The sequence below is a fragment of the Macrosteles quadrilineatus genome, unplaced genomic scaffold, assembly GCF_028750875.1.
Source record: "Macrosteles quadrilineatus isolate MER2022 unplaced genomic scaffold, UCM_ALF_1.0 Scaffold_1__1_contigs__length_201487025, whole genome shotgun sequence".
Lineage (NCBI taxonomy): Eukaryota > Metazoa > Arthropoda > Insecta > Hemiptera > Cicadellidae > Macrosteles > Macrosteles quadrilineatus.
Genome location: NW_026542594.1, coordinates 66,713,575 through 66,732,887, shown reverse-complemented (window position 1 = coordinate 66,732,887; position 19,313 = coordinate 66,713,575). Strand labels below are relative to the sequence as shown.

At 34.8% G+C, this 19,313-nt stretch overlaps 1 protein-coding gene across 1 annotated transcript in view; it reads left to right on the top strand.

Moving 5' to 3' along the window:
- Positions 1 to 19,313, top strand: part of LOC128983462 (uncharacterized) — a 50,552-nt gene that overhangs the window by 17,015 nt on the left and 14,224 nt on the right. Inside the window, exon 3 of the mRNA XM_054402759.1 lies at positions 17,261 to 17,380. Within this exon, the coding sequence (XP_054258734.1) occupies positions 17,261 to 17,380 (120 nt within the window). The remainder of the gene's footprint in view (positions 1 to 17,260; positions 17,381 to 19,313) is intronic.

The following is a 19,313-nucleotide window of genomic DNA, read 5'->3' as shown; positions in this document are numbered from 1 at the left end:
TTAGCATTTCTTTTATAAATGTTTTACTGTGAAGGTTTTTTTTATATATTGCATATAACACAAAGGAAGGGTTCAGGTATCTGTTAGTCTTAGTAGTACGGGTAAATACGTTGGACCACAGAGAAGTAAGATATGTAATTAATTATCTTACTACTCAGTGGATAGGCAGTGTTAGTTTAGGAACCAAAAATGGCTGACCTTTAGGCCTACTCAGCCCATATCAAAATTTGCAAACAGTGCTACATATTTTATGTTAAAATTAGAATTAAACCATCTACTCTTTTCTACACACTCACACATGGAGGTCACACATGAGTTTAAGTTACATACTAGCTGGCCCGACAGACGTCGTCCTGTCCTAATGTGGTTTTATGTCAAATGCTTGTTAATTTTCAAGATCCTGGTTGAAGTTTGTTCGCCTAACTCGCCTCCAGGTTGAAGTTCGGCCGCTACGCTCACTCACCTTTTGGTTGCAAATTAGCTGTTGTCATAAATAAAAAAAAATAATCGTGCTGCACCCTGTTGGTAAACTTGTTAACTTTTTAATGCTATTGAATATTACAGAATCCAATTGCTTAGTTGAACCAGCTGTTAAGATTCTTTAATTCCATTTAAATATGAGTACTCATAAGGTTAACATGGGAAACTCCAGAGCCACTGGGGCGGAGCCCTTTTGACGGATCTGCACCAAACTTCACACAAACCATCCTTGAATAATGCTTAATAATGCCTGAATGTTTCATTACAATCTGTCGAGCGGTTTCGGAGTCCATAAAGGACAAACAAACATACATACATACAAACAAACATACATTGGATTTTATATATATAGATATGTCATTATAAAACTGGTAATAAGAAAACTGGATGATGTCACTCCAAAATGTTGTATGCCTACAGTTTAGACTTTTATTAAATCTTCATTGGTTATGCCTTTTCTTGTCTTAGCATGGGTTCTTGCGTTGGCATTACAGTACAAAGTTATCAAGTTTAAGATCCAACCAGGGTTTTAGCTTGTAGGAGACCACCCCCTTTAAAACCCTTTGCGATCGGAAGGTCAGCAGGAGTGGCCACAACGCAGTCAGCAGTCAGACGGCCAGCTGTACTGGCCAATTGTCAGTCCACGCCCCCTCGGCATTCATCATGGTGGCTCGCTCCGAGCAGCTCGGAATTGTTTTCACGGAAAACCTGTAATATTAGCATAGGGGATTTAAATTGTAATAAAACAATTTTAATGTTATACTGACAACTGTTTTATTGAATAAAAAAAAAAAAAGAGATTTTGAATATAAACATACATTTGTTTAAAAATGAAAAGTCTTTGATCTTACGTATTTACTAAAAGTGTAAAATGAACATATATTGGTTACTCATACAAACAACGAGTTGAACGTTCTCTTAAATCGTCTCGGATTTTTTTTTCACTAAGTGATATTTTTTTAAGCATTCACCCTTATGAAGTTTCTTTCTTTTCCTTGTCTTCTTTCGCTACACATCGTACAGTCCTATTACCTCCACAGTTTGTATTACCTCCCTCAAGCGGATAGGGCAGATGAAGTTTTCCATTTAGTCGCTTGTCCTCGACTAAAGAAGATGGTCTTCCTCATTTTCTGACATTTCTTACTTCTCTAATCAGTTCTTGTATCAATATTTGTTTGTAACGTCTCTGGTGAACTACATTATTTCCTTTCTTAATTGGCATTGTATAGAATAAAAAAATTACAATCACTGTTTCCAAAAGCAAGGAGAATTTCCTCAACCATTTCAGGGATTTTCTGGTGAATGAATATGATTAAATGTACTGATCTGCAATGTCTACATCACCTGCTTATTGTATACACAAACTGCAGTAGGCTTTTTCACCAACTCCCCTACTCCCCCTTTCTTGTGGCCCTAACTGTTTGGGTAGAATTATCACCGAACAGTGTACAGTAGAACCTTGATTATCTGGGGCAATGGGGATAGGGAGACCACGGATAACTGAAAACCACAGCTGGTGTGTTCTGCGATCTATCCAAGGCTTTTGACTGTGTGGTACATGATATTCTTCTTGATAAGTTAAAAGTTTACAACTTCGCTTCTTCCGCATTATCTTGGGTTAAGTGTTACCTATCTGGTAGACACCACAGAACTGTTATTTAAAAAAATGATATGGTTTTTAAATCTGAATGGAGGAAAGGAACGTGGGGCGTGCCCCAGGGTTCAATTCTTGGTCCTATTCTGTTTTTTATCTATATAAACGATTTAGCACAAAATTTTGATTTCAAAATTGTTCTGTATGCAGATGATGCTACAGCCATTCTTAAATCAAAAAACATTTTAGATTTACAGCAAATTATTCAGAATTCCCTCTCAGATTTGCAAGTGTGGTTCAAGGCCAATGGTCTTAAATTAAATAGTAGCAAAACTAATGTAATCAATTTTAGCACTACGCAAAGACAGGAACAAAATCTTAATCAAATAATATTAAACTAGTGTACATGTTGCTCGAATTCGAGCAATTGCAAAGTATTACAGGAGTTATTTCAAAACGAATAAAAGTCATATTTACAATGAGTTTAAAAGAGTCATCTCAAAGATTACCGGTGTGTAACTCATGGAGATACTCATGATGTATATAACAGTAATCAACATTTCCTGTAGGCCTAAATATTGTATCATATTTCATTGTCTGGGATTGCTTTTTAATGTTTTCTACAAACATTTCCTGACTTGTAGCCATATAAGGTTGTCCATGTTTATCTTCGTTATTGATAAACCTAAAGCATTCCGGCCGGGTTTATCCTTCTCAAAATGCCTCGCTGTACAGGCAACTCAGGTCATTGATAGAGGGCCAATTGATAACAAAAAGTCGTTTTTGGGGTAGTGTTAGGGCGCATTTGTAACCTAATAGTTGAGATTGTCCAGGGTCAGGTGCTGACTGTGATGAGTTAAGCCTATTACGCACTGTTCTGTAGCTGCGGTCGTTATCACGATTACGCCTCCTGTCTATGTTTCGTTGTCGTCTCGTCGGAGGCATTTAAAAGAAAAAACAACAAATAAACAAATTATAGCTACACAAAACAACGATATATGCACAAATTTAAGTTACACAAAACAACGATAAATATACAAATTTAAGATACAACCATACTAACACGATCCGTCTTGGGGGTTATGTTGACACAAACTCAAATAGTAAATAAATAAATGTACTCAATGCGTTTCATTGAATTGAAAAATAAATAACAGCAATTAAGTTATACAGCTGATCAAAATGTAAACAATTATGTTCTTCATAAGGATAACATGGGAAATTTCAAAGCCACTGGGGCAGAGCCCAAGGGACTTTTTCAAAAATGTAAGGCCAGTTTGCAAATCTACGCGACACGCTTTTTCCAATGGGACGTCATTCAATAAAATCGGTTAAGAAATGGCGGAGGAGTTCAACCGACAAAGTTTCGTGTAGCGTATTAATTATATAGATGATGATCACCTTCCTATTTTAAAGTCAACAAAGTTCTTGGGTCTCGAGGTTGATGTAAAACTAAACTGGAAAACATATTGATATTTTGATCAAAAAATTAAATTCTCTTTGTTTTCAAATGTTTGTTCTGCAAAAAATTACCGACTTACAGACGAGATTGATTGTATATCATGCATTGTTCGCTTCATCAATGCAGTATGGTGTTGAACTTTGGGGAGGTAGTTCAGGTATGGAGTCTGTTCTAATCAAGCGGTATGTGGTTGATTTGCCAAACTCACTTGTGGTTGTATGGCTCAATAGCACAAATATAACCTGTAGTCGAGTCTGACAAGACGAAAACCAATTTATATTTTAAAAGCAGCTTAGATTTGGGTTTAGTGGAAATGCAAATAAAACAGCTGGACAATCTGAATTTTAAATTTGAAAAGTAAACAACCAAATGTAAACATGGTGTTTTTTAGCGAATTTCCCATATAGGGAATACTGTAAGCTATTACCGTAGTACTCATGGTAAGACCTGGACCCGGGACTGATTAACTTTTTTGTTTTGAGGCCTCGAGAGGCTAAAAACACCATCGGTTCAAATTCATATATAATATATATATTTATATATAAGTTATATGTGTCCTTTAGCACGATAACTCAAGCAAAAATTATCTGATTTTGATGAAATTTGGTATAAACGTGTAAACCTACATTTATTCGAACGAGTTCGCGAACCAGCATGATCGGACTATGGGAACAGGTGTTTATGGGGTAAAAATAGGGTTTTCCCATTTTTGACCCTGAAAACACAAAATTTCACAATTTCTTTCCAAACCATATTGTAGAGCTTAAAAAAACAAATAATTGAACACAAATAACAAATAATATTGAAGCGTTATTATGCACCTAATGGTTACGTAGAAAATTCCAAAAAAATGTAAATTTAAAATTCCCATGTTATTCTTATGGAGAATACGTAAACTATTGTAGTATTACAACACTAACTGTTGTAGTTTATGAACATACTTTGATCAAATTTGGAAAATGCATATATTTCTTACTAAGGTATTAACATAAAAAAAAACACTTACCCTCCCTGATGCAGCAACCTAAGTACTCGTTAAACTGAATAAATGTGATATTTTAAAGAGACATTTTAGCGTAAATCCAATCAGGTAAATGGAAATTTGCTTAGTCTGCAGGTTTGCTGCGGTGGGGGTATTGCATTTCTTTCGAGTTGTATAGCCTAATTTGAAAATCTAAAGCCACTTTGCAAATCTGCATACCCAGACGGATGTTTTGATCTCTATATATTTTTAGGTAGTCTATGTGGGGTTAAGTCTTAGATAAAAAAAACCTTATTGCGTGCAAACCTTTCATGTAGCGTATTAAATATATAGATGACTTACCTTTGATTTATAATTATATTTTTAGGTTTAAGATAAAATAACTAACACCCTATCGATTGCATTGATGTAAAAAAATATATGTCTAAAAAATTTGTTTCAAAAATGTTCTTTTTGGTTTTGTATATAAGCTACAAAACACTTGTAAGTAAAGTAAGGCCGAGGTTATATTTTAATCGGTTTTCTAACATTTTCTTCACATTACTTTTTATACCTATTTGAAGAGATTTAAACGTTTCTGTGCTATTGCCATGGATGCCATTGCGAAGCTGGGTTACTTCACTTGTCTAAATAAATCAGTGTAAGTTTTTCTGTAAGTTGATTGCTTCACATGAAGAAATAATTTACCTTTGCTCACAAATTCTGAAACAATGAGTAAAATAAATTATTTTTTCAACATGGAATCTAACTATACCTTTCTTTAAAACATAAATGCGAACAGAAAAAGTAATTTATTAGTATATAATGTTTCCGGTCTAAAATTACACATTGGCCTTTGTTATCAGAGCAGGCAGAAAGCAGATAAAGAAATATTTTGAATGCCATTGGTTATCAATTATACTATAATGGGTTTGTTTGATTTAAATAATAATTCACTGAATGATGAAACTAGTCTAAAATTATAGTTTAATTAAACAAGGTCTAAATAAAATGTTATTTTAAAATCATTTGTTTGTCAAACACTGTCATCGAAACTTCTTAAAAGTAGTAATACAGCTGTATATTTCTTTAAATGTGTCCTATAATACAAATACAGTGTGTTATGCATTGAGTATTCCTTTGAAAGAACTAATAACCTTAATAGCATTGTTTATGTATTTGTCAAATTCTTCATATATTTTATATGTGTGACTAAAAATTGCAAAAACCCCCGAACTGAAATAACCTACAAAACACTCCCGATTAACCGAGTTTGTTGGGACCAAGACTACCTCGGTTACCGAGAATCCCTTTTAACACAGATGTCGCAAAGATTTTGAGGATAACAGATCCGCATTCGGTAGCTTAGTCAAACTTGTAAAATATATGTTCTAAATAAAAATATATAGCAAATGAAAAATAAATTTTCACTGCAAACCTTTTTATAAAATGTTATTAAAGAAAAATTATACAAACATGCCCAGCACTTCTTTGTCTTGAAAAACTTTAAACACAGTAGGCCTATTGTTTGTTAGAATTTCGTTAAACCAATATACTATGGGATTTTAAACAAAACAATAAGTTGCATCTTTCTAGTTTAAAAAGTATAAAATTATATTTTGTTTGAGTATGACCTGAACTTGTTGTAATGTCTAACTTACATACTCACATTGCCTGCCTAATTTGTTATAACATATGGTTTATGTTATACTAGCTGTAACCCGCGGGCTTTGCCCCGTTTAACTTTTTAATTTTCAAGATTATCTCGTTCGCATGGCTCAATCACGTCCTGGTTGAAGTTCGTTCGCTACGCTCACTCACCTTTTGGTTGCAAATTAGCTGTTGTCATAAATGAAAAAGAAATAATAGTGCTGCACCCTGTTGGTAATCCTTGTAACTTTAATGCTATTGAACATCATAGAACAGAACCAACTTGTTTAATTGAAACAGCTGTTAAGATTCATTAACTCCATTTCTCATAAGGTTAACATGGGAAACTCCAGAGCCACTGGGGCCGAGCCGATTGGACGGATCACGAAATTGATGGTGTATAAACCTATTCCATGAAATTCTACACGTATGTACCAAGTTTCGTGGCAATCGGTTCAGCGGTGTCTGAGTTTGTCACTGCCAAACAAATATATATATATATACAAACATCCTCTTTTATACTTATAGATTTCTATATTGTTATGAGTTTGTTTATAGTTGACCTGTTTACATTCAGTATTCTATCTTATTCTCAATTAAATTAGTTTCATGTTAACTAACTGTCTAAATTATTTTATATAATCAGAGTAATTACCGCTGCAGCTCAACTCTGCTATTTCTACAACATCAGGTTATGGGCCTCCTGTTTGCTGAATTTTAATTTCTCTGATTATTTTGTCCAAGTTCACCAACTTTGAAAATGTATCAACCTCCTTCAATAGAGAAATTGAAAGGCCGTGAAAACTATGATACATGGAAAGTTGCCGTTCAAGCATATTTGCAAGATTGTGAGCTCTGGGACTGTATTTTGGGAACTGAAGAAGATAGAAAGAAAGTGACAAAATGTAAATCCAAAATCATCTTGCTAATTGATTCAGTTAACTATGTCCATGTTCAATCAGCAGAAACAGCCAAGGAAGCCTGGGAAAATTTAGAAAAGGCATTTTCTGACAAGGGTTTGACCCGAAGAGTTGGTTTGCTGCGATTGTTAATAACAACAAGGCTAGAAAATTGTAAGTTCATAGAAGATTATGTCAATCAAATCGTGTCAACGGCCCACAAGCTAACCAACATTGGTCTGAAAGTGGATGATGAGTGGGTAGGAACAATTTTACTTGCTGGACTACCGGATAAATTCCAACCAATGATCATGGGTATTGAAAGTTCTGGTGCCAAGATAACAGCTGATTCAATCAAAACTAAACTACTTCAAGATGTATCCGTGGAAAATGAATCTTCCAAATGCATTGCGATGTATGGTTATGGTCGAAGAGAAAATGCAAGACCAAGTTTTCAGAACAGCCACAGACACAACACTTCAAGCCAAAAGAAACCCACCGAAGACAAGAAACGGCCAGATAGCCATGATTACAAGGGTCCTCGATGTTTCCAATGCAACGGTTATGGTCACATATCAAGGAACTGTGACAAATCCAGGAACATCAGCACCAGAAATGAAAGAGACAGTTGTAAGTCTAAACAGGACAATTCACTCTTTGCTGCCTTCTCAATGCAAACAGATGTAAGTAATGATTGGTATCTAGATTCAGGAGCTAGTGCTCATTTGTGTGTTGACAGTGTGATACTTGAAAATAAAAGGAAATCTCCACAGTTGACTATTACCACCGCTAATAATTCCACTATGGTAACTGACACAATTGGAGATACAAACCTTTCTGTAAATATTTCAGGTATTTCATCAGATGTTAAAGTTCGAAATGTATATTATATTCCTCAGTTGAATGTAAATTTACTGTCTGTCAGTCAAATTGTGAGCAAAGGGAACACTGTGATTTTTGACAACGAAGGAGCTCAGATTTTCAATAGTGACAATGAAGTAATTGCCACAGCTTCTAAGGTCAACAACTTGTTTAAGTTAGATGTTCAACCATCTTCAGGCACAGCCATGACTGCAAAATGCAATGATCGAATGCTCTGGCATAAAGGTATGGCTCACCTCAACTATGATGATCTGACAAAATTGTCAAATGGCTTGGCACATGGAATCAATCTTTCTGATAAAAAGCCTGATATTCCTTGTGAATCTTGTGTACTTGCACAGATAATAAACCCCTACTACAGATATCTGGCTGATGGCGGCAACGTGCTGCGCTAAGACAGCGTAGTTTGTCCGCCAACATCTAGGAGCGCTGCTAGCACTGCACACCACGCGGGGTACGGGGGCAGAGGAGAGACAGGGGATGAGGAGGGGTAATGACCTTACTACGCTGTGATAGTGCCTCTGCTTCTGTCTCTGCTGCTCGCCGAAAAATCAATAAGTGTACACTGACCTACCCGACACTACTGAGTACACCTACACCACGCACGCGTGTTGTTGAATTTTAAACCTTGTTGCCGGGTTTATGTTAATTGTAAACAGTCAATGTGTAAAAAGCAAACAGAGATACCTTTTTACATAAATATATGGTGTACAGGCATATCCATCTTGACAAATAAATAATTTGATTCGTAGTTGTTTTACAATTTAAGCTTTGTAGGGACAAATGTCATTACATGCCACTAGTATATTAAAATCCATAATGTGGTAAAACAAAAAAGTAGTTCGTTAAATTTACAACTTGGTGTTTTTACTTTTAGTTAGGTTTACTGTCAATGAATACAACAAACCTTATAAGGTTTTGTATTCATACACTTGTCGACTTGTCTATCGCAGTCGTAAGTCATCAACCCTTTCCCCTTTCCCCGAGACGAGACGACTGCGGCTACAGTCGCGTCAGTGACAATGGTGCCATTGAAAACAATGCTAGCAGGCGCTCCAGTGTCCAAAGTTACAGCCGCACCAGTGACAATCATAGAACTATTGTGACAATGCACCTTTAGCGCGATAACTCGATAAAAAATGATCCGATTTTGATAAAATCTGGTGCAAACGTGTAAACCTATGTTTATTCGAAAGAGTTCGCGAACCACCATAAGTTGACTATGGGAACGGGGGTTTATGGGGGGGTTTTCTGATTCTTCATAAAACATTCCCCAACATCAAACTGGATTCTTTATCAGGATTAAAAGCTCCTTCCTCCGAATTAATAGTTACTGTGTCGAAATCCCTTTACGTTTACAAACAGTATTTTAACAAGATAGCCCACAAAACGAGAATTGTAGATAGATTGTTAAAAATTACGAGAAGATTATTAAGTGAACCAACGCAAACAAACAATGGTTGTGAAGAACACGAGTCCTATTTACTCTTCACATTATTCAGAGTACAGTACTTTTATATAAGCAATGCAAGTGGACCACGGCATCTCTCAAGACCGCATCGATTGACACAATGCGTATCCTCCATCACGTTTAGTGTCTACTGTCTAGGAGAATTTTAATAGCCAGTGCTACTTTGACAAAGGAAAAGGTTACTGAGGACACCTTGAAAATTTTTTAAGCTGATTATATGTTTTTATTTATTTCTTTTGATTGTAGTTCCTTCGTTGAGTCGGGAAGGAAATTAAACAATAACAAATATTTGTCCCTACGTACATATTTATGTTCTTGAAACTTGTAAAAAGAATACCCTGTATAACGGTGTACATAAGGGTTATTATTTTGTACTGATAAATCATTTCAACTATGTGTGCCTATTCACTGTATATGTTTATGTTTTTTTATTTATAGTTTACCAGTTACAGTTCAAGGAATCTTTATCCTAATCTTTGGCCTGATTTTTCGTAAAAGAATGTCAAAACCGCAATTGTTATTGTAAAAAGTGTATGCAATTTCACAATATGAAATCCTATTTAATGTAGGCCTACTGTAAAGTGCAATTTATCAAATTCTTTGTTTGTAGTTTCTATTTAAAAAAAATGTTTTTACAGTTCTGCCTGTATTACATTGCATCTTAATAATAATAAAATGCCTTTATTTAAAGCGGTCTTCAGATACACTGGTTTTCAAGACAACTCAAAGTCACAAAAAGTTTACAAGTACACAATAATTACAAACAGTGGAACTAAACTAGCTTTAGATTGGCCTTAAATGAATTACATGACATGATTTTCATGTTTCTTGGGAGGGTGTTGTATGCCTGGGGTCCAAAGTATGAGAACCCCTTCTTACCTATCTCACGCCGCACTCTCGGCATTTCAAGCAAGCCGTCCTGCCTAGTACAGCGTTCCCTAACTGATGTTCGAGGCATAAGCTTCCTTTTCAAATAGGGAGGCAAATTAGAAGACAGTGTCTTGTGAATGTTGTCTTGTGTATCTTCATAGTTTTGCGGAAATAATATTTGAGTAAAAAATCTTAATACTTCTTTGTGAACAACGTACATGTTATCAAGTTTAGTCATTTAAGCTAAGACAATAATAATATTGTTTTAGCATTAGCCTACTGTATAACATCAGTGATAGTGTTTTTCCATTGTAATTGGGTTTAATACGACTTTGTTCAAAAAAGTTCCAAAGTTTAGCTTAAACAGTTCGTGAGAGTTTGTATTTTTAAGTAACAGAGACTTACAGCCTAACTTTATATTTCGTTTACGTAAAATTTAAACGTGTAAACTTTAATTGTTTGATTAACAAAAAATAATTGTTTAACTATACGTGTACAGTATCACCATTGTAATACATAATTTCGTTTAGAGCTTCTGTTGCTAGATTAAACAAATTTTATGTGTTGAACAAAATAAACGGGTTTCTTGCAACATTTCTAAGCAGCAGTCCATACTTTATTCATCTTTAGAACTCTACTTCTAAAACAAACAAAAAATTAATTGAACAATTTCTTGGCAAAGTATTTATGTATGTATGTGCCCTATGGACTCCGAAATCGCTAGACAGCTTGTAATTAAACTTTCTGGCATTATTAAGCATATTTTTATTAAGCATTATTAAGCATATTAAGCATACATTTTATGATAATAGTTTTTAGGCCTAACCAAACTGTAAAATTGGTGTAAATCCGTTGGAAAATATATAAATACCGTAAGTAAATAAATACACAGTCCACAAAACATACGTTTGATAACGCCAAGCTTTAAAAATTCATGATGGTTTGCTAAAAAAATCGTTCACTAATGTTTTATCATTTTCATAGCATAAACTAACATTTTGGAGTACAGACAGAAAACGCAAAAATTATACAGTAAGACATCAATTAAATTTAATAAGAAGTAAGGCGCCGCACTAACGATAACTATAGGCCTAGTTGTAAACAACGTTGTAAATAGTGATTTGTTTGTACGTAAAAATGATTGTTAGGCCTACTGCTACCACCGGTTCTAAGGAAAAGTAGCATTACCAAAAACCAACGTTTACATTTAAGAAAATAACTATAATACTTACGACCAATTCAAACTGTCCTTCTAATCAAACTGTATTATAGGTGTTAATCCGTTGGCAAATATATAAATAAATAAATACACAGGCCACAAAACATGTAACATGTAACGGTAACAACGTAAAGCTTTAAAAACTCACTATGGTTTGCTCAAAAAAACTTTCACTTGATGTGGTGCAGTACCGAAGTTATTAATCTGCCTTGGTTTAAAATTTGTTTAAGTTTTCGAAAATAAAAGTTATTTCCCATTAATAGCATTATTTTAAGCAATTTTTAATGTTAACATATTAATGACAGTTTGAAGAAACCACCTTTATCCAAACAAAGGTTTCTTATTGAAAAGATTACGTAATCTGTAAACGATATTCGGTACACATATCTAGCAAACATTCGGAGGAAATGTGACAAAAAAACGCACAAATCTGGGGTTTTGGACGTTTGTAGTTTTACTTCCTAAGTAGGGAAAGTACCGATATCGTTGTCGAAATGTAAGTAAGTAGACACCAAAAGTGACACATTGGAAAAGCTAGTTTAGCTACATCTGTAAGTTAAACCTATGTTACGATCACAGTTAAATCAGAAATATATTCCAAGATCCGAAGCAACATCCACGATCACCCACTGCAGTTGTGATTTTTTTTACTTTGCACTTTACACAACTGTCCTTGAAGTGCCGTCAATCGTCAATGAGTGGGAACCTTTTTTGTAAGCTAATAATAAATAACCAAAAACTGCATGATTCTAAGCAATGTACAGACAAAACTGTAATTTTATTTATATAGACAAGTCCAAATATTAAACCCCAATCGCAGTACACCTGTGCACTCAACAACGTTTGAATTCTCCACTATTTAATATGTAAGCATAAAAAGTAAAAACCTTTATTAAATTATTATAAACAACTAGTACACCAGTTGCTCGAATCCGAGCAATTGTAAAGTATAACCGGCATTATTTCAAAACGAATGACGGTCAGTCTACTCAAAGATAATGTAATCAATCACATAAATTATTAAGTGAATAACAATCAATCGTGCTATCTCAGGTATTATACCTTCCAATTTTTCATTAGCCCACCAAATTACTGTAATTACAAGAAAGAACCTCCAATAATAATAATAATAATAATGCGAAACCTAAATCCACCTAAGCTGTGCAATGAAACAAAGACTGACAATTAACTGATTAATTGACTGACAAATTAAGACTGAAACTTAGGACATAATGAAGTGTCATGTAGAGAGATTAGTGAACACAATATTTCTATTCAGTTGTCGTCTTGTTATCAGCAAGAGCAAGCTAGATGTTTGTACCGATATTCTCCAGCACTGACGCGGTAGTAGAGTGACGTGACAACACATCAGACAACGTAAGCTACGGCTACGGCTACGGGCACGGCAACGGAACGGCACAGCGCTGCACCGCACCGAGGACGCTCACGACACCTTGCGAGTAAAAATGTAACTATTTCCTCCCTCCCCGCACGTCCCTCAGCCGCAGCAGCCTAGCGGCCTCAGCCAGATATCTGTAGTAGGGGTTATATTATCTGTGGTACTTGGCAAAAGCCACCGACTGCCTCTCCAACCAAGTAGCAGTAAAAGTAGTGAACTGCTAGAATTGGTACACTCTGACTTGGTTGGACCAATGGAAGTAAATTCTCTTGCTGGTTCTAAGTATATTCTTACTTTCCTAGATGATTTTAGCCATAAAACATTTGTTTATTTCTTGAAGACAAAGGATCAAGTTTATGAAACATTCAAATCTTTTAAAAATCTGGTAGAAAATCAAACTGGGAAGAAAATCAAAACTCTGAGAACAGATGGAGGTGGTGAGTACTGTAGCAAGAAGTTTTCTGAGTTCTATGAGAAAACAGGTATTGTGCATCAGAATAGCTGCAGTTATACGCCACAACAAAATGCTAAAGCTGAGCGATTGAGAACCGCACACTAATGGATCGTGCCCGATGTTTATTGCTTGACTCCGAGCTGCCTAAATGTTTTTGGGCTGAAGCAGTTAACACTGTAACTTACCTGTTAAATTGCTCACCAAGTAGGACAATTTCTTCGACTCCTGAAGAATTGTGGTCAGGCAAAAAGCCAACCCTCTCTCATGTGAAGACATTTGGTTGCAAAGCTTATGCACATGTTCCAGCCGCAAATCGTAAGAAACTGGATGCAAGATCGACACCATGTATTTTAGTAGGATATTGCTCTACAACAAAAGGCTACCGTCTCTACAATCCGAGGACAAAAACAGTACTAATTTCAAGAGACGTGGCATTTTCTGAATGTGAAAAAGGTAGTAGTTTGATGAAAAATTACTAAGGTCAAGAGGATTACATGTTTTACATTCCTCCAGAAGATATAGATTTTTCTGTAGCAGCACCCGAAGAATCTGAATATGACTCAGCAGATTCTGACTTTGAGGTCAATGACAGTTCTGAACATGAAGAAAATCATCCGTTGCCAGTATCCAATGATCGACCTCAGAGTCAACCTCCCAAATCTCTTGAGGATTATGTAACTTTTTATGCTGCAAGTGATGATGATTGTGCTAAACCTAAACTCAACCGTTACAGCTCTGTACACCATTTAATGGCATTAGCTGCTGAAAAGGACCTAGAAATAGACCAAATGGATGCTGTCTCTGCATTTCCTCAAGAACCCACAGAAGAAATATGCATGAATCAACCTAAACATGAAAAAGCCTCTCGTACGTGGAACCAGAAACTACACTCATGTTTGATTAGAGTAGGACTGACTCAGTCAATCTTTGATTCCAGTGTTTATCACATGGTGAAAAATGGGAGGATGTTAATCGTTACAGCCTGGGAGGACAATTTAATAGTTTTTCACAATGATAAACATCTCAAAAAAATCCTTAAGTCACGACTAATAAAAGAATTCAAAATTAAAGATATGGGAACAGCAAAATTTATTCTGGGATTAAGAATAACCCGGGATAGGAAAAACAAGAAGATTGTCTTGATCAACAAGCATTAAACTGTGAAAAAGGAAGGAAGCTCTTAAGAAAAAGTTCAAAGAAAGCAAGTGAAAATTTGTTATAACTTTAACGAAAACACAAGACAAAGACAAGCTCATGAAATGTACCGAGGAGCAAGGAATATGCAAGTTGGGAGGATGTTGTAATGTCTAACTTACATATTCACATTGCCTGCCTAATTTGTTATAACATATGGTTTAAGTTATATTTCTATATTGTTATGAGTTTGTTTATAGTTGACCTGTTTACATTCAGTATTCTATCTTATTCTCAATTAAATTAGTTTCATGTTAATTAACTGTCTAAATTATTTTACATAATCAGAGTAATTACCGCTGCAGCTCAACTCTGCTATTTCTATAACATCAGAACTAACTTGACACAACCTCGCCTACATCAAAACATCGTAATGACAAAGACTGATACTGCTCTTGTTTAGGCCTACATTCCGCAGACGGCTCGTCCAGCTTGCCAACAGTTTGCAGCCAAGCTAAATACTGTGTGATTTTCAATTTCTAGGATATTGCAGATCATTCTTATGTTAAAATAAAACTTAATGACCGTTAATGACCCTCCTGCTGTCAGTCATTTTTGTGTGGTGTCGGTTGGTTTTCCAGCATTTTGCAGCAATGTTTATTAACAATTATAACAAATCTACTTTACAAAATAACTATACAGTAGAGTCCCGCAAACTCTGTGTAATGTGAACAGCAAGGGTGCTGAGTTTGTGAAATGCCGGGTTATTGTGAACTAGGGTTAAAAATAAGAACAATACACAGTTTTTAAGCTTTTTAACCGCATTTTTTAATTTATATTTATATTACAAGTCAGTATTAAGTCATCAGATTTATAGTAAAACAAATCCTTAGTACCAGTTGCAAATAATTTGACTTAAGCTGGCTTGAGTCCATGATCAACTCGGACTCAAAAAATCAGTTATTTTCTGAGCCAGGGGATGGCCGAGTTATCCAGACTGCCGGGTTATCGAGTGCCGAGTTTACAGGACTCTACTGTACCTTGATGTATATTTTTGTGCTGCTAAATATATGCACATTATAATTCAGCATAAATATTTGGGTTTTTATAACTATTTTATAATTAAATACTCCCGCCGCAGCTAACCTGCCGACTAAGCGAATTTCCATTTGTCTGAACTGATTAAATTATTAAAATTAAAATGAATTATTAAATCTATTAAAATAACATTAGCGTCATTAGGTTTAATGAGTACCTAGGTTTGCTGCTTTGAGAAAACAAATAAAGTGTATTTTTTTGTAAAATATTAATAGCTTAGAATAAAATAAATAAATTTGCCAAGTTTGATCAAAGTATATCCATAAACAAGCAAACTACAACATTTTACAATATTCTCCATAATTATAACATAGGAATTTTAAATTTACAATTTTTAGAATATTCTCTGTTACAAAAACTGTACAATAACACTTTGATATAATAAATTATTTTTTTTAGCTCTTTAAAGAGGTCTAGAGAGAAATTGAGAAATTTTGTTTTTTGAGGGTTTAAAATTAGAAAAACCATAATCCACCCCATAAAACCCCATTCCCATGGTCCGATCTTACTGGTTTGCAAACTCATTTAACTTTATCCCTCCTTACACCTTTAAACCAAATTTCATCAAAATTGGACAAAAATTACTCAAGTTATCGCGTTCACTGACTTGTATATTTTTTAACAAATCACCAATTAATTTTTTTTAACAGAAACATACTAAAAAAAAGTAATTGTCGTTTTCCGACTAAAAATTTTAAAAATATATATTTAAGCATATAACGATACCTGATAACCCTAGGGCTTGGATAACTGGAACTCGGATAACCGGGAGAGTAGTGTATTACTTAATCCCATTTCCATTTTGTATGATTTATTGTAATTTTTTTTTCAATTGTCACAATCATAAACTACAATTACCAAGACAAATGATTTCACACCTGACAGAGAGCTAGAGATGGTTTGATACCAAACTACTTAACAGGTTTAATATTATTTATTTGAGGTGTTCCTGCAATATATTTTTGTATTTATTAGATCCTAAAGATTTTACTCATGGTAGTTAGCCAAAGATACATTAATTACATGTGTTAAGCTTGTTAACTTTAATCATACACTACATATATTATAATACTACTCTATATATTATAGTAGTATAGGAGTACACTGGGCTGGTTTCTGTGCTGCATGTAAAAAGGCTGACATAAAATCCAGCCAGTGAAAATCCCTTGTGTATTTGTTCCTTTCTTGAAAAAGATTAAAAAAATTGGATACATGTTAGAAAATCTAGGTAGTTTAATTGTCAATCAAATAGTAAATTAAATACTTACAGTTATAACCATTAAAGATCCATCATGTCATGGTGTAAAAGTTGTACATTCTCAACATTACCCCTCAACCAGCCCAGTGTACTCGGGCATTCACACGACATCTACTTTTAAAATAGCTCTGAAATAAATTTACTCTGTCAGCACACCTATCATGCTTCTCACCGGCATTTGATGGGCCTGTCTGTCCAAGTGTTGTCACAGTTGCTTGTGCTTGTGATGATGTCAGAGAAATTTGTTAAACGTGGAAGTTGTACGTCCTACTCTCTGGCAAGCCTCCTTTTTCACCAGCTATTAGCTTGTAAGCTCACCCTCCATATCTTTCTTGTATATGGACTATCCATACCTAATATGAAAATATTTAGAAAAGTTACTTAAGTCTTTTTCTTTCCATTTATGTAAGAATATTGTCATTGTTTAAGATTGCCACCAAAGACCCTCTCAACCCAATCAAACAGGATATCAAGAAAGGTGCGTTGAGGTTTGTGGCCAACTGCTTCCCTCACCACGGCTACATCTGGAACTACGGGGCTCTTCCTCAGGTGAGCCTATGTTATCAAATCTGTATTTTTGTTCTATTATTAATATTTTTGTAAATACCTCGCTATAGTTATGCTATAGTTAACTATTCAGATGTATGGAAATAACTTGTCTTTGGCTTGCTGGGGGCTCCGCCCCCAGGCCCTCTTTTTTGGTTAGGGGATTGTTGGAAATATCCTTGGAGAACATCTGTTACTGGTAAATTTTAAATAACACAATAATAAGAAGGTAGAAGAGAATACAAGGATTGCAGCCCAATGCAACTGAAGTGTTTTTGACACAAATATAAGGGGGGTTGATTTGGCAAGGGGAGGGGGTTGTAAATTTTATACAATTTTCTAAATTACTCCTTGGTTTTAAAACGAAGACTAGTAACTGTGGGAGGTTCAAGTTCTTGCCACGATAAAAGTCAGTGGTTCAAGAACTGTTGGGGGGTTCAATAATAATGGGGGAGGAGGGGTAAATGGGACTTTTGAATAATTTATGGCTAATTTAAGGTGCAAATTTTCAGCACGTTTCCAAACGATTTAGATCCGCATACCAAAAGTCAGTTACTTTTGAGGTTATTCCCCATTAGAATATCATGGGGGAGAATTCAATATTTCGGGTCGTGGGGGGGTGGGTGGGGTATCTATCTATACTTATTTAATACGCAAGCAGGATTTTTGTGACAATTACTCCTCCGAAACCGATTGACATTTTTTTGGTGTCATTGGAAAGAGTGTAACGTGAAGCTGTGCAGGAAACTTTCTTCTTAGGTAAATAATTAGAGAGTGAGGCCCTGGGGCCCTTTAAAGTTTCGTATTTCTCCATAAGATTAACACGGGAAACAAACATTGTTTTGAAACTCCAGCTGTTGTCAGAAATTAAATATTAATAATTGGTCTCTATGGAAGCATGAGAAAATTCACAATGTTTACATTTGCTTTGACATTTTAATGTAAACAACCAGAACTGTCAAATGCCTATTTTAAACAGCTGATTGAAAAAATAAAACAACTATGTGGTAGGTTTATTTAATCTTAAACTTTACGATGGGTTATTATAAATCTATTTCAATGATTATGAAACAGATTTTTCCCGTTGCGAAGCAAAAATTAATAATGAGAAGAAGAACATGATGTTAATTGTAAACAGCCAATGTGTAAATTATCTATGTTGTATTAAAAATGTGTATAGTTTTGGATGTTGGTTTGTGTTTAATGATAAAAGTTATTAGTTATTGAATTTTTATTTTAAGGATTTGGCATATGAGTAAGCCTATGATAAATAACACTATTTCAGAGTTCTGCCAGTTTTTGCCTAACTCTGTCCTGTAGAGTTTGAAGTAGCCTACACCTTATTGTCTACAAATTGGCTAAATAACTTAGCTACAGTACTTTATAAAATCTGACAGCATTTTTACGTTGACTTAAATTGTAGGCTTACCTTTTCCTGTCAATGGGCAGTTTGATTGTTAAAAATTAACCCTTTAAACTGAAATAGGACTGTTATGTAAATTGTGAGTATTCCCATTAGTTAATAATCTTTTAATTGACTCTTTTAAAATCATCTGAAATTATGACTGTTATTAGTTTTTAAACAAGTTATTTGTTTATAAATTACTCCTGTACTTATCTGTAATTGCTCGAATTCGAGCAACATGTACACTAGTACTTATTTAATACGCAAGCAGATTTTTTGTGACGATTACTCCTCCGAAACTACTAAACCGATTGACATGTTTTTGGTGTCATTGGAAAGAGCGTAAAGTGAAGTTGTGCAGGAAATAATTAGAGAGTGAGGCCCGGGGGCCCCTTTAAAGTTTCGTATTTCTCCATAAGATTAACATGGGAAACAAATATTGTTATGAAACTCCAGCTGTTGTGAGAAATTAAAAAAGTAAATATCAATAATTGGCCTCCATGGAAGCATGAGAAGATTCACAATGTTTAC